The sequence below is a fragment of the Oryctolagus cuniculus genome, chromosome X (assembly GCF_964237555.1).
Source record: "Oryctolagus cuniculus chromosome X, mOryCun1.1, whole genome shotgun sequence".
NCBI classification, from domain to species: Eukaryota; Metazoa; Chordata; class Mammalia; order Lagomorpha; family Leporidae; genus Oryctolagus; species Oryctolagus cuniculus.
In genome coordinates, this window is record NC_091453.1 from 121,664,224 (window position 1) to 121,680,399 (window position 16,176).

The 16,176-nt window shown below is 40.3% G+C and overlaps 1 protein-coding gene and 1 long non-coding RNA gene across 2 annotated transcripts in view; one reads left to right on the forward strand and one right to left on the reverse strand.

The window, feature by feature from the left end:
• Positions 1–3,860: 3,860 nt before the first annotated feature.
• Positions 3,861–13,963, reverse strand: SLITRK4 (SLIT and NTRK like family member 4). The gene is made up of 2 exons (XM_008273445.4): positions 13,759–13,963; positions 3,861–10,053 (listed from the first exon to the last, which is right to left on the reverse strand). Exon 2 carries the CDS (start codon positions 10,001–10,003, stop codon positions 7,490–7,492), a length of 2,514 nt encoding a protein of 837 aa, XP_008271667.1. The 5' UTR covers positions 10,004–10,053; positions 13,759–13,963; the 3' UTR covers positions 3,861–7,489.
• Positions 13,964–14,074: 111 nt separating this feature from the next.
• LOC138847601 (uncharacterized) overlaps positions 14,075–16,176 on the forward strand; it is a 56,878-nt gene continuing 54,776 nt past the window's right edge. The window contains exon 1 of the long non-coding RNA XR_011385480.1: positions 14,075–14,500. This is a non-coding gene — a long non-coding RNA (uncharacterized lncRNA). The remainder of the gene's footprint in view (positions 14,501–16,176) is intronic.

The following is a 16,176-nucleotide window of genomic DNA, read 5'->3' on the forward strand; positions in this document are numbered from 1 at the left end:
GATACAGCAGCATTTCAGCAGCTGTGCCAAATCTGAGCAAATGAATACTTTCTGAAGGAGAGAGTGCAAGGAAAAATATGACAGCCATGTTTATGACAACACATGGCGAATCTGCCCCACATGTCAGCAATAATATACTTTTTAGTTACTGCAGGGTCTCCAGAGTGAAAACCACTTTCACTGGGTCCAGTCCGTGATTTAAGACACTGAACTCCAATTACAATGCAAAGAAATTAAAGCACAAAACTATCTTCCAAAAGTTGACTTTTTTTCCTGACTCCATTTGATAATGGTTATTTTTATGTCAACAGGATTTCCTTTAAAACATATTACTCATTATACTAAATTTTCTATATTTTCCTAGGTTAATGAGAAAATAGCAGATATGAGTGTGATGGTTCTTTCGATAAATAACTCTGAATTTCCAAGATGGAGAAATAGTTTCCACTCTGAAGGAGAATGACAAAATTTAAAACATAGTAGTAGCATTTGTGGACTGGAGGATAATTGATTACTAAAAACACTCAATGTGGAAAATATATGAAACCAAAATGTTTCCTAGTGTGGTAATATTATTATGGATAATATATACTTGCATTTAAAACCCTAGCATTATTGTATGCATGGCAGTGATTAACAAACAACAGTGGGTAAAAACTCTCCCTAAGATAGTCCATGCCATAGATGGCATTGGTTATTCCTAACAGCAGAAGAGAAAAAATTTCCAACAGTGAGGACTTGGCAAATATGACACATCCTGCTATGGAGCCAGGGGATACATGGCAGATACACAGTTTCCTGCGGGTTCCTACAGGAAATGCCTTCTGAAATAGGCACTTGATAATATTTATCCAAATAGTTTTCGAAAACAAACCAGAAAGCCTAGCAGTTTTATATCACAAGGTTTGAACTCAAATGTTTGTACTGATTTCTGTTTCTCCCTATTTAAATGCTTTATGTGTGATCTGCATTTCTCACCTCCTATTCCCATTGAACACAAATATTACTTATTATTTCTAACAGCTAATGCTGTATCAGGAGGCCATGACAATCAGTCAAATCATGATATTACTCCATTAGGAAATTCACTGAGGACTGAAAGACAACTAGATATTTTAATTGAGTGAGTTTGGTAAAGCTATGAATTACTAATGTTGGGTTGACATAGCCTGGATTTCATATCTATTTAAAAGAATAAAATACAGGTAGAAAATAAGCAGAAAGAAGTTTAAGATTTTATATATTTTACCAATATTTTTGTCAAGAATTCAGTGGATTCCTATCTGCAAACTAAACATCTTGTTGTTATCCTGTCTGGTCTTATATATAGATATTTTAGTCATAACTTTCCACCAATTTATCTTTTTTAAAAAAAAATCCATGTTCCAATAATTTTCTTGTCTCTGAGGTTCCTTATTGTGGACATAGATACCTATACATGGCTATCTGAAAATATCTGTGAAAGGTAGTACTAGCAACATTGATTTTCACCATAACTGACTACCTAGGAATAGCACACAGCATCATATTATTTAACAAGCTTATAGATAGAGAATGAAGATGATGAGGTTAACATATAAGGAAAATGTGATCAAATCTCAAAACAGCAGTCATTATGAAACCCAAGGTAGTCCTGAGAGATAAACTGGGCCTAATTTCTACCGTATATTACATCATGGTCAGGTTTCAATGTAAAGTGTAAGCATAAAGTATAACAACTTGCATTTGGGCCTCAGAATCTACTTTGATTTGAAAAATCTAGGTAGTCAAGGCAGAAGCAGTTTATTTACTTAAACAGAGCAGATAATTACAGTTGTGCACAATTCACTATTTGCATGTATTACTGTGTGTGTGAGTGTGTGTGTGTGTGTAGGTAAGTAAGTAGGTAAGTAGTTAGGCAGGTAGACCCAACCTCTCCACTTAAACTAATATAACTAAAAACTCGGTTATTTGCCTTTCTTTTTTTTGAGTTCAACTAATTTCACACTAATAAGCACATTGAACAGCTACAAATATGACCTATAAGAAAAGAGTTTTATTCATGAAAACAGCCTTTTAAAGTCACTGCATACCAACTCCAAAACTTTACCACAATGGTTCAGTTACATGGAACAGTGATGGAAATATACATTGCAATTCTTAGTATGGAAAATAGAGTTTACAGTGATTTTCAAATGCCTCCATGGGCAATATCTACTGCACAACACGGCTTCCTTACGCTCTTAGCCAGCAGCATCTCACATGACCTAGAAGGTATGAGGTACCAACTAAGAAAAGTCTGCTAGTATTCAAAAACTTTAAGATTGTTTCCTTTCTATAGCTAATTTAAAAGTGGTGTTATGTTATTCATTGCATATGCACCTTGTCTCTCTAAAGTCCTCACTCATAAGCATTTTTAAACAAGAAGCTTCTCATTTGATATATTATTGGAATCACTAGAATTTCTGTTTGTATTTAGGCAATGTCTGTAAAAACAAACTAAAGTAGAAGTTCTAATAATTATCTCCTGTTTTAAGTTCTACACTCAGTGGATCTGGTAATTATGATTCAATAGGAAGTTTGGATCATTTTATTCTCAGTAGCAATTATTTAGCCAAACATCTTTATGTATCTCAGAATTCCACTTTATTTTCCCTTTGCAGATATGGTAGAAAGCAATTTAAAAACAATTATTAAAGATAAAAGTCATACTATTTCATATCAGACAGACAATATAGTTGCCCTTCCTTGATTCCCCCTTCTAAAATTTAATCTTAACTAGTGCAAACTAAAATGAAATGAAAGTAAAATGAAATTCAAAATTAGATTAAGGGAAGTTATTCAAATTCATTTGATTTGCTTTTAATTTAAAAAATAACAGTTCCTCATCAGACCTAAAATTGAAGGTTAATAGCTATCAGGTGAACTTTGTATATATCAGCAGTTATTCATGGTAAATGATGCCACAAACAGGATCCTTTAGTTCAGCCCATCTGACCGTAATGACTAAATGAATGAGGACTGGAAACAATGCCAGACCTGATTTGGTTCCACTTGTGTATATAACAGAAAAGACAGAGACCTGAAGCCGTGTGCTCTGTACTCACACACAAAAATAATGCATGTATGATGAATTTCCTATCATACATAGCATAAAACATTCAGTTCAAAAGTACCTGTGTACACTGTTCACACAATCAGCATAGATATGTATAAATGTAAGGCCATAATAATCATAAGTTATACTCTATCTGTTTCTATCTATACTTCCCTTCCCCTAAGCAAAGTGCTTTTAACCCACTTTTTTGTGTAATGTAGCCTGTTTATATTTTTCTCTGCACTCAAATGAAACACAATGCAATTAATGCATTTTCTTCAACCATGGATAACTGCCTCAAGTAATGGAGTGATAATTTCAGTCACCTTTAAAAGAACAGAAGAAAAACCATAATTTGCTTCATAAATGGGTAACTAACCTGCAAACAGTTAAGCTGGCCATGGAATATAGAAGCCTTAAAGTTTTTCTAAAAGTACTTGAATAGAGAGTTAAAATTGAATACTATATTTGCTTATCTGAAGTTGTATCAAATTCCAACTGATTAATAAGAATGAGCAAAAATCAAAGCATGTTGACTTGGTACCATCTGACTCTTCTCCAAATGAGCTGCCAGTGGGAAGGAACACAGATTGCAAAGATGTTTTGAAAAGAAAAAGAGAAAAAAAGAAAATCTTTTAACAGAGACTTAACAATCAGTTTCGATTCACACAGTTTTATAAAGCTATATATCCTACCCTCATGTTTGGTGAAATAATCACTTCAGTTATTATTTCTTCTGAAAATAATGGAAAGAGAAATGTTTAACAAACTGTGGCTTCAGAAATACCATTGTAGCAAACAATTTTATTAGTACTTTCATAAAAATGGCATTTAATAAGTTTTCTCTAATACCTTGAATGTTATTAAAAGCAAACAAAATTCATTAGAACAATTCCTTTCTCTGATTTACAATACTTTTATAGCATTACTTGATTTTTGTCTTATAAACTAACCTAAAATAATCATAATCAAATCAGGTTAAAAACAATACAATGTGTTTACTTTATTTCAAAATAGTGATTATAAATACATTCTTAATATATTTTCTCCCCATCTTTGGATGTGACAATGATAACAACAAAAAATAACTCACTGTGCTCATTTCATACAATGTCAATGTACAAGTCATGCAAAAGATAGAAATCAACATTATCACCACACATTTCTAGGTGTGTTCTGTTATTTGGGAAATACCTGTTGATTGATGTTAGTCATGAGGCCATGCCCTGTACAATTTATGCATCATTATGGCTTAAAAACATTAAATGCTTTAAAAAAGCAACAAAGAAAAGATGGTCTTAAATTTTTTCTAGTTAATATATTTATTCAGTATATTATTTAGAATGGAAAACTAAATATAGAATATAAATTACCTGATAGACTCAATCACTGTATTTTAATAGCTGCTTTCTCATAAAATTACGCAAAGATTTACTTTTAAAGAATTGAATCATCTTTATTGATTTCATAAAAAAATAATTTAAAACTTGATTTATATTACATGGACACAATATATTATCTCAACCCCTTCACTGATTTCATAAGATCTAACTTTCTCAGTAATCATTCTAAAGCAGTTTGTATACATGATTGTAATACCAAGAAGTCTGTGATATCTGAGACCAACGTAGAAATGAAAACTTCTTGGATTTTCAAGATTTGCATTAAACTTCTACTAAAAATACAATACCGACCTACATACCAAACCTAAAGGGGTTAAGTTAACATCAAAATTATAGTTGAAACCAACAAAATGTAGATACAGTATTTTAACCACTGTTGTATTCAACTCAGAACTTATACCTAACTGCATTATAAAATGTACAAGTAGAACTAATGAGACACAGGTGCAACATAGTATACAGTGTATAATGTAGGCACAATGACTTCAGTTAAGGAAAATACATCAGCCTTAATCAAGGATTTGTTACTTTCCTTTACAATTAGAATCTCCAAATAACCACAGAGACTTAAATTATTTTTTTAAAAAAGTTAAACTTTTATACCTTTCATCAAATGAGTATGAGATAGTCGATATACTACAGCAAGCTTTGAGACAGCAGCAGGTACTCTTTCCATTGACAATTCTGCAGAAACTTTGAAATATCTTCAAAGCATCACCGCACTGAATAAAAGGCATCATTCCAATGACCTATCATCCCTAGATCATGGATGGAGCTTTCTGGTTCCTCCCATAAGTGTCTATTTAAGATTCCTCAATCCATACTTTATTGACAGGATAAACTAAAACACTTTCTTTGAAGCCTTTGCTTCTTTATCCTGTCAGTATGCATTAGGAGCCCTTTAATCCATGAATGCATGCATGCATGGTAATGGCACACTGAAAGTAAGTCCTTATGAAATTGTAGATGAAAACAAGCTATTGAGCACACATCTTGTCTTCTCTTTCAAGATCAGAAAGCAATTATTTGTTTGGATTGTTTACGTTTTTATAAAGTTTTCACAGACATTGTCATGAAAATTAAAATTACACATTAAGGTTTTAAGAGCACCAGCACATACATATGGAGACATATTTTACTATTAAAAAATCTCCAAATTATCTATATGTATGAATATATACCCAAACATACACACACACACACACACACCCCTCTGAGAATGCCAATTGTTTTTAACTTGGAACCAACACCTAAAGCCCTGAAATTAGTGCTTAATAAAGGGGCTGCTATTATAACTTTTACCACAATAACATTTTATAAGCTGCACCAAAATATCTGTCACTTGAAAATCATGAAGAATGTCTATGTTTACCTTCTTGGTTATCTTACTAATTAGTACAATAATTTATGATAGAAGGCAATGTGTTTCTGGATATCACTTTGCCAGTCAGGTTCTCCTAAAAGTCATCAGATTTCACACATTATCAAAGAATTCATTCCTTTGACCGATTTTAACTTAGAACTTAACAACACACACAAACACGGGGGCATATCATTTGTAATTGCAGACTGTGGACTCATCTGAGACCAATGCAAGCATTTTACAGTGTGGCTTTGATAGCCAAGATTACCATGATGTTTACGGTTCTACTAGATTATCTGATAGTAGTCAGAATGATGAAAGAACAGGATACTGATGCATACAAGATACTATTATATACTCATTATTTTTTTAAATACTTGTAGTGAAAACTATTTGAATTAAGCTCATAGAATCCTGAAAAGCAAGACAACTGATGGCAAATAACAACTGCCCCAGACACAATACTATAAAACTAAGTAACCTATTTTAAAATGCACAATTGGTAACAAATCTGAAGATAATATGCTAAATTCACAAGAATAGCACAGAACTAGTTGTTTTTATGTATTTTTTCTGTTTTTAAATTACACCTGATCACAAAGTCCAGAATATTTCTGTACACATCAGTTTCTGTTTCTTTTAGTATATTTTTCTGTCTAAATTTATACTTACTGATAAATTCACTGTGATCAGGAAAACAAGTCAGGCATATTAAATACATATTAAGGAGTACATATTTTCCTATTTAGTATACAAAGTACTTCATAAATATGAATTATGTTACAAAAATAGCTTTGGGTGCGCTCACACGGTAAGCACTTTGCTAATTTTGGACAACCTTTAAGGATTGTGGGTATTTCACATAACTGAGAACAAACTCTAGTGTTAATTTGAGCCATGTTTAATTCTGATAAATATCACGTATCTTTAGATCACCACAAATGCTACGTAACTCACGTTGATTGTTTTCTTTTAGGTTTTTATGTATAGACAGGTAATGCTTAAAGTGTTGAAATTTATTTTATAGTTATGTAATGCATGGTATATTTTAAACAAGTATTTGCACAATTGAACATTATAAATCCAGCGGTTTCAAGATGCAGGTCATAAAGGTTACCGATTTATAAATACTATCGAATGTTCTCTCTTTGCATGCTTTTTTTTTTTTTTTTACTTTTCAGATTATCTTTACACAGAGTTGTTACAATGCCACAAATCAAAAGGATTATTCCAGTTCCACCAACTTAATCTACGTGCAAGATGAAGGACCCAGTTGAGGTACAAACACTGGTACCAGTTTTCTTGAGTTTGCTTTACTAAGCACAAAGAGACGAAGGTTTTGCTTTGGGGTACAAAACAGACTTGCCTCTTGAGGTTAAATTCAGTGTATTATGTGTATAAAGCATCCCTTTGGCAATAGAGTTTGCAGTATCCCCACAGGACTCCACAGTATAGGTTTTATGTAGTAAAATCTATTAAGGAAATTCTTTTCTATTCGACACATCTCTGCATCTACAGTTAATGAGACACCCTTGGAAACACTTGCCTCTATGCCTATTGATAATATGGTATTTGGAAGTTAGAAGTCAACAAAAGGCACTTTCATCATTAAATAAATGTCCTCTGCATGAAGTAAGATTGCATGACCTATATCTTGTTCAAAGCTGTTTGCTCTTCAAGGACCTGTAGGTAGTCGGGGGAACTCTGAAGTTTTGCCTTCAGTTCAAAATACTCACTCTTCCTTTGCTCCACAACAATTTTACTGTGGTTGCCACCTATCAGTGACTTCTTGGATTTTTTGTCTTGTTGTTTTTCAGGATAGCGGATCTCAAAGCCACTGACACCTATGCTATTGTACTCCTTTTTGCTTTCCAGAAAATTCTGAATAAACACATTAGAATCCCTACTAGGAAACAACTCATCCAGCTCATCAATTGTGCTCAGTCTCTTCCTGCTATCCACGTGTAATAAATCTTTCTCCTTGTCGGCAACATTTCTCATAATGACTTTCTGTCCTGGTGGATCTGAAAACATGAACCCGGTTTCCGACTCTTTCAAGCCACAGGTGTGGCTCTTGCTCATCTGTTCTATGGTTTGTGGAATGAAAGCTTCTGTGCTCAGTCCGTCTTTTTTATTGATTTTGTGGTCATGCTTCCTTAGCTGCAGCTGCACAGAGCCACACTCAGGATTCCCCAAGCCTTCATGCTTCACGGTGGGTTTCTTGTTGCGTCGAAGCACAAAAACGAGAAGGCAAAAAGCAACAAATACAGTTAAAATGAGGACCACTAAGATACTTAAGATCAAAATAGACAGAGGCACTGGACCACCAGGAGGACTTCGAATGGGACCCAATGGGGTTGTGAAGGTAATGGCAGGTGCAGGGCTCGTGAATGGTGCGGATGGCTTGTTTAAAAGTTTGGGACATAAGATTTCATTTTTGAGGGACTTCAGTTCAATGTTGGCAAACTGAACAGGTGTCTCGCATTTCAGTTCTTTCACAACAATCCCTTCATTCAGCTTCTCCAGCCACAGCTTTAATGCCACCAAGTCACAAGTGCAGTCCCACGGGTTGCCCTCCAAATCGATCTGTGTGAGAGACTGCAGTTGATCAAGGACCCCACTGACAGGTAAGTACATGAATTTGTTGTTCCTCAGATTTAGTCTGGCAAGGGGTGCTCCAGAAAAAATGTAAACAGGCAAGCTCTTTAAGAGATTATTGTTCAAGTACAGTAACTGTAAATTCGGCATGGAGTCAAAGGTGCCTGCTAAAATTTCCTTGATCAAATTGTATTCCAAATACAGATACTGCAGGTTATGAAGACCTGAAAATATTTCAGGATAGAGTCTTTCTATCTGATTGCCATTGAGGTACAGCCTGCGTAAATTAGTAAGATTGTGGAATACATCCCCCTTGATCACTGTAATCTGATTGCTGCCTAAATGGAGCAAATCCAGCCCTTCAAACTCGGTGAAATCGGAAACATCCACATCTTTGATGCCATTGCCATTGACGTGCAACTTCTTGGCATTTAAAGGTTTTGGTGTCAGTTCAGACATGGACTGTATATTTTTCTCTTGACAGTTCACACTCAGTCCCAAATCTGAAGGGTGTGTTTTGCAAGAGCAAGGTGCTGGGCAAGGTGTAAGAGGAGGCACCCTTGTTTGATAAGACACAATCTGACTGAGATTGCGGTTGGACAGGGATTTGCCTGCCACAATTCCAGAGATCTTGGAAGGGTTCGTTGTTTTCGGTGGTTTGGTCACTAATCTATGTAAGGATGTTTGAGTAGTGTGACCATTGGGAGTGGTGTAGCCATTTTCCAGCTGAGATGGAGGCAGGATGCGGACATCAAAATCACTGCCTGTGCCCATGGGACATAATTCTTGTTTGTTGGTTTCTTTTAAAAGCCTTCCATATAAGTCACTGGGAGTTTCACAGATTGCTTCCCCTATGTAAATGTTATATGGCATATTCTCCAGCCAAGCTTTTAAAGGCAACAAATCACAGCTACAGTTCCAAGGGTTATCTTCCAGTTGCAATTCAACAACACGGCCAATGTGTTCCAGAACTCCGATATAGGGGAGCTTCTGGATTCTGTTCCCTCGTATGTCAAGATGGGTCAAAGATGCAAATCGAAAAATATTATCGGGAAGGAATGAAATCAGATTGTCATTAATAATGAGAACCTTCAGTTTGTGGAGCTTATTGAAGGCTCCTCGTTCAATATACTTGATTAAATTGTAGTCAGCCTGGAGATACTCCAAGTTCTCTATGCCAAGGAAAGTGTCAGCTCGGAGAATCTTTAATTCATTGTTGTTCAAGTGCAACTGCTTTAATGCACTGAGCCCAAGAAAGGCTCCTCCCTCAATGTTCTGCAGTTTATTATTTCCCAGATGCAGGGATACTGCATGTGAAAAATTCAAGAATGTATTTGGGTAGAGGATATTTAAAAAATTGTTTTGAAAATTGAGGTGGTAAAAATTAGACCAAGGTGGTTTCAGCTGGTTTGGTCTGTAGACTGAAACCTTCTCACAGTTGACATAGAGCACATTCTCAACTGAAACGCAGGAACACACATTGCAAATTTCCACTGATATGTCAGAATCTGCATTTGTCGAAGAAATCAGGGCTGACAAAATCAGAAAGAGCCAAAGAAACATCTTCTTGCACTCAGCAAACAACTTTATGCTTCTGAATAAAGAGAATTAATCTAAAAAATAAAAAGAAAACATTTTTTCAATGGTCATTACTTGAAAAATTATTCCTGTTTAAATCATACCATAGTGAACACATGACTGTAATTCCTAGCATTGCATTTTTAAGGCATCCAAAACTCCAAATGATCACACTCAGTCAAGCAAGAAAAACCATCAAAAATGAGATACATTTTATTTCCACACATATAGTTAACAAAAAATTTACATGTGCAGTACATACAATAAACACTAGGAAAAGAGATTATTAATAACCTTAAACCTTAACAATCTGACGATATTTTTCTACACGGACCAACCAACTCTGCTCTTGAACACAAGCATTTTCTTTTTTCAACTCAAGTAACCGTCCCCAGATCCTCAAGTGTTCACCACAAATGCATTTCAATTGGTGGATATCTATTCTCAAGGTTTCAACCAGATAAACAGGCCTAGTAGAGAAGACATTAGAGCTCAGCTTTCAACAGAGGGTGGCAATGAGAGAACTGAATTGCTATAGAAGGGATAGTTAAAACACATGGGTGGAAGGCGCCCTTGGAAGAGATTTGCCTTAACTTCAACCCATAGGTAAATGGATCAGTTATATCTTGAACACTGTTGCCTTCAAAGCACAGACAACCTTTTTGGGTTTTAGAAAAACAATGGAGAAGAGAATGTGCATGTTTTATTTTCAGATAAAATAAATGCTATTTAGTTTCCAGTCAGTTATCTCCCAAATGGTAGGAAAAAGAGCCTTTTGTCTTTGGGTTCCTGAAGGCAGGAGAGGAACCTGCTTACCTAGCTGATCTACAGGCAGCCTTTCCACCCCCAGAACCTGGTCCTCTCCCACTGCTGTATTTGCCATTTTGAATCTAGGTCCAGTTGATGCTGGGCTCAAATGTTTATCTCCTTCACTTTGACCACAGACTGCCACTACTGAGGAAGAGGAGACCACACACTACAATTTGAAGTAGCTTTATCTGCAGAACCAGATATATTAGTATAGCACATTTTTGTCCTAAAATCATCAGTGCCCCCTGTCCCCCCCCCCCATTGTCACTTCATGTTTCTGCTGTAAACAAAGAATCACTTCTTGGTAGTTCAATGCTTAGGAAACCAACCCACTGTTGTGGCCAACTACTCAAATACGGCATACACACTCCTTAAATCCTGCATACACACAGACACACATATACACACACACACAGAGTTTCTGCTTCATGGAGAAGATGAAAAGAAAAACAAACAGTGTGCATCTTATTGATGCAGTTTTATCCATGTGAGTCTTTTCCATTATGAATGAGAAGCTGGCTGCAATTTCAATATGGTTACCACAAAATTTTAATTAAATAAATAAAATACTGAGGAACACACAATGAGGGTAGAATGCAAAGAAAGAAGTGTCACATAGAAACTCCTTTGTTTATTTTGCCCACGAGGAATCAGCTAGTGATAAAACCCAACAGGTCTCAAGGTAGACAATCCATTAGCCACGACCCAGGAAGATTTGCATTTTAAGTAGTGTGGTTCATAATACAGCCTGCAGTGCTGAGATGCTATTTGGCTGCCATATAGACATGCATTCCCCCTATTCACCGTGACAGCATGATTGGCATTGCAAAAAGAAGTCATAATTCTTAAGTATGACATCACCCAAATCAACTTTAATTGTAAAATAAAATTTCAGTTAATCTTTTTTTTTCTTTGTTAAAGATGTGGTTTTGAACAGCTATTTTGGTTCATTTGAGTCATTTCGTTTTACTAACCACCCCCCCACACACACCCAATAATAAAGAAACCAAAAGGCAACTAAACTAAAACCCCAAACAAAAAGCAGCAACAACAATTTTAAAAATCTGAATTATGCGGATTCAGTACAAAAACAAGAACCAGGTGCATCAACAGCTCGGAAAATACATCAGAAGCTGCCCTCCTCCTCCTATTTCTACTTTAAGTAGCAAGAGGGTGAAAGGCACAAGGACGTGCTAGGAAGTTCCCAGAGGCAGCTCTGTGAAACGGAGAAAGCCAGGAGCGGCTGGAGAAGGCAAGGGAGAGGAAAAGCAGCTTCAAGAAGGAGAGGGCGTGAGCTACTGAAAGGGCAAGAGAGCATGCAGAAGTGGAGAATGGGAGAAAACCTCAGAGAAGGGAGTTCCAAAGTGAAAGGGATCACTGAATGTAAGCCAAAGGAACTGCACATTCACGTGGTACCACTAACACATGCACATTTAAAATTAGGAAAGACAAAAAAGGAAAAGAAAAAAAAACCGCTCAAAGTACTTGTTGGGTACCAAAAGCCACCTCTCAGGCTGCTGAGAGCAGTCGGTCTTCCTTTTCTCTCCATTTCCCTCAGATGCTTTGCTCCCACAGTCTGCCAAGACTGCACAAACCTAGCCCTACCACCGATCTGGCATCCACCAGCGTGCCGCGCCTGGAGCTCCGCGCCCCTGCCAAGGGAGAGGGCCTGCGGGGCAGGCGATTGACGAGGGTGGGGAGGCAGAGTTGGCTCCTCTAGAGCCGACCCGGGAAACCTCGGCTCGCACGCTCAGAGCTGAAGGAGTGTGTGTGTGTGTGTGTGTGTGTGTGAGAGAGAGAGAGAGAGAGAGAGAGAGAGACGGTGGGGAAGGGTTGGGGGTTCCGCGGAGGAACCCGACCGCCGCCGCCCCCTGTGCGCTACCTCGGGCCGGTGGTGGCGACGCGGCTGGAGGGGATGTTGGCGCGAGCGCGTACCGCAATGTTTTGCCGCATCCCGGTGCCTGGAGCCGCCACGCAGCCCCCTCCTAGGTCCCAGATCCGAGCAGCAGCCTCGGGTGCCGGGTGATGGAGGCGGGGTGCCACACAGGATGTCGCGGGGGCCTTCAGCCCTGCTGCGCACACATTCCTCGGCGAGCTCCTGTCCCACACGGGGTAGCAGCCGGAGTTGCCGTCAGCCTCTCTAGACCCGGGAGTACGGCGGGTGAGGAGGAAGAGATGGCCACCTCAGGCCCCGAGGGAGATGGCACTGGGGCGTCAAGGACCGGTTTAGCACAGGCGGAATGACCCCGTGGCTGCGCGGCAGCGAGTGGCGGCCCAGACTCCCCTTTGCTCGCCCCCTTCTCATGGCCTGGGAACATAATCCTCTTCACAACAAGCCAGAAATCAGCTCAACATTTAGGCACCTCGGAAAGTCGCTCTGGCTGCGCCCGCCTGGCTCTGCAGGGCTTTTAAGTTACCCACCGGCTCCTCCTTTCGTATTCCCCGGCTTGCCGGATGCCAGCAATCTCTGACCAGCCCGGGGGCCCCGCCGCCTGAAGCCCCAGATCCAGGTCCGTGCACGGTGCCCGCGAGTGGGCACAGAAAACAAAACCCAGCCCAGTGCAGCGGCCCCGACAGCGCCAACAGCCCGAGACCACGACACTTTCTCCGCCGGCCCGCTGCCCGGGGGAGCAACGATGTTAAGGACACCCGGATTCTCTGAGTCTTCAGAGCATGCGATCGCGCCGCCGTGGGCCAGCAAGTGGGAGGCGTGAGTGTGTCATGGCTAGTCACCATGGCCACTTCGGCCACTCAGCCGACCCCAAACCGACACAACCCAAACTAAAAATAATAAGCTACCTGCCCCCCGCGGCGCGCGCGCTCGCGCGAACAGACACATACACGCGCGCACATCGTTGTCGAGTGGAGCCGGGAACAAGCTGCGCTTCTGCCTGTGCAGCTCGCTTAGACCCCGCTGGAAATTCACCCACCTCTAAAGCCTCGCGTCTTGGGCTGCGACCGCCGCCCCGGGACCCGCGTTGCAGTTTCCGCGATGGTCTCTACGTGATCCGAAATCCAGCTCTGCCTGTGCCTGCTACCCGGTCAAACCCACCGAGCAGCCCCGGCAGGCGAGCCAGCGAGCGGGCAGCGGCGCGCGCGCGTACCCGGCCAGACACCGCGCGCGCACCCAGCCCCTCGCACACGGGCTGCACCTTTACATACACGCGCCGAATCCCCGCCCCCGCCCCCGCCCCCCGGCACAAGCAGCCCTCCCTCCCGACACCCAACCACTTCGACCCCCGCACAATCCAGAGCCCCCTACCCCCCATCCAGACACCCCCACTTGATTCCCCTTCAACCCACACAAGGAGCAAGACAGAGAGAGCGCTTTCCTCCTGGCATCCGCCCCCTCTTTTTGCCTAAAACACTCCCTAGGGAAGAGCGACCCCTTTCCTCACACAGTTTCCAAATGCGAGCGCGCTAGCCTCCATTCCCCCACCACATACATGCACACTCGAGTCCTTTCTTTCCCCCTAGTCCCCTGAGAAGGAAGGAACACACACACACACACACACACACACACACACACACACACACGGCGTTCCTTTGAGAAAGCAACGGAGAACCCAGGAAAAGCCAAAGAAACATTGAGAGCCTGGGGGTAGGGGCCCGAGAGAGAGAGATAGGGTCGTCGAGTCTACGCGGAATTGTATAATTCCAGCATGGAGAGGGGTGAGTCAACAACAATGACATTCAAATGGAACAATCGCACTTGGGTTGTGTATCGCGGTACCTTTGGCTAATTGTCACCCCGCAGAACGGAGTGCTCCGGGGATACTTCTTGGTAGCGGGCGATCCTGGATGGAGCCTTCTTGGGACCAATTTCCAGGCATCCAGTAGTATTCGCACTCCCCCTACCTGCCTGTGCATAAGGGTCCAGGGGCTTTAAGGCAAAAGTGTGAGGCTTTACCCAAAGTGAAGCTAATCAGCGAGCTTAGGAAAAGCATTATTTCTGGTCACCTCGAAATTCCTGGGACCTTGGGTACAAAAAGGGTTAAGCTAAATGATTAAGGAGCTGGGGGTGGGGACAAGAGATAGGGTAGTGGAAAGAGAGGTGTGGGATGAGCGATGCTGCACTTGCAACCAAAAGAAAAAAAAAAAAGACTGCTGTGGCTACTGAGCATGCCCAGTTTCCAGCTCAAGCCCTATAACGGAGGCATTGTGTGCACTCCACTTCTCCGGGCTTTGGTGGTGACCGGGAGAGGACTTTGGTTGGGAGTGGTGTGCTGGGTGGGAGACATTAGGGATGAGGGGGGTAGAAAAGGTTTGAAGCTTTGGGGCCCTGTGGGGGGACTGTTAAGAGGGAAGGGAGCTACTGGACAACTCAGGGAAGCGTAGAAGGGAGGAGAGGAAATGGACTAAGAAAAGTCACTTCAGCAGTCCCTCATTGTCTATACGAAAGAGGCTTTAGCAGCCGAATCTCAAAGATCTGGAGGCTGCAAATCCCTCTGGTGGGTCATCTAGGCCTCTTCTTGACCCGTTTGTTAGTACTTTCTACCTCAGGGTAAGACTGTCCCGAGGAAGGGCTAATGTTCAAACCGGTTTCCTGCAGATTGGTAATACAGTTAGTAAACTTGCTAAGAAAACAAATGAATCTGGGGGAGGGGATTGTGGGAGTTAAGGTGTCATATATGTATTTCAAATGCCTGCCTTTCCTAAACAAGGAAACACTGAAACGATCTTTGGCTCCCTGCTCCCCAGTCTTGCTCTTTTTGTAGATGCTCAGCTAAGAAAACAGCTATCTTTAGTTTGTGTCTGTGGTAATTCACTGGATTTAACTATATAGGGCTAAGTTATACGTGGGAAGTGTACTCCTAGGATTTCTAGAGTCCATTCTTTGTCACATTTCAGCTAACACTGCCTGGTCCATTCCTTTAGGACTCATGTTATGACCAGTTCACTTGTTCAAATGCCAAGCGTTCTAGGCACAATAGGGTGAAACCAGTATCCAGAAATGCTTTTGCTTAAAGCTGAAAAACTCTCTAAACTAAATCTAGCAATAGCTTTCAAGCCAGAATTTGGCTGTAAGCCTGAACTCCCACTGTTAAACATTTACCATAATTGGTTGATGTTTAAAGGCCCCAAATCTAGGCAAAAAATCCTATGGGCAAAAGATTTATTATATTATTTACGAATAATGTCCTATCTTCTATACTGTCTGTAGTATCTATTCATGTACATATATATTTACATACTTCATTTTTGTCATTTTGTGAGGCTGCCTTCAGGTTATATTCATGCAAATATTTCCTGGCTACAGCATGTATACGGAGATACACATGTAATATTTAAGTGAATATTTAAATAGTTATGCATATTTCTTTATGACCTTGGTAAATATTCCATCT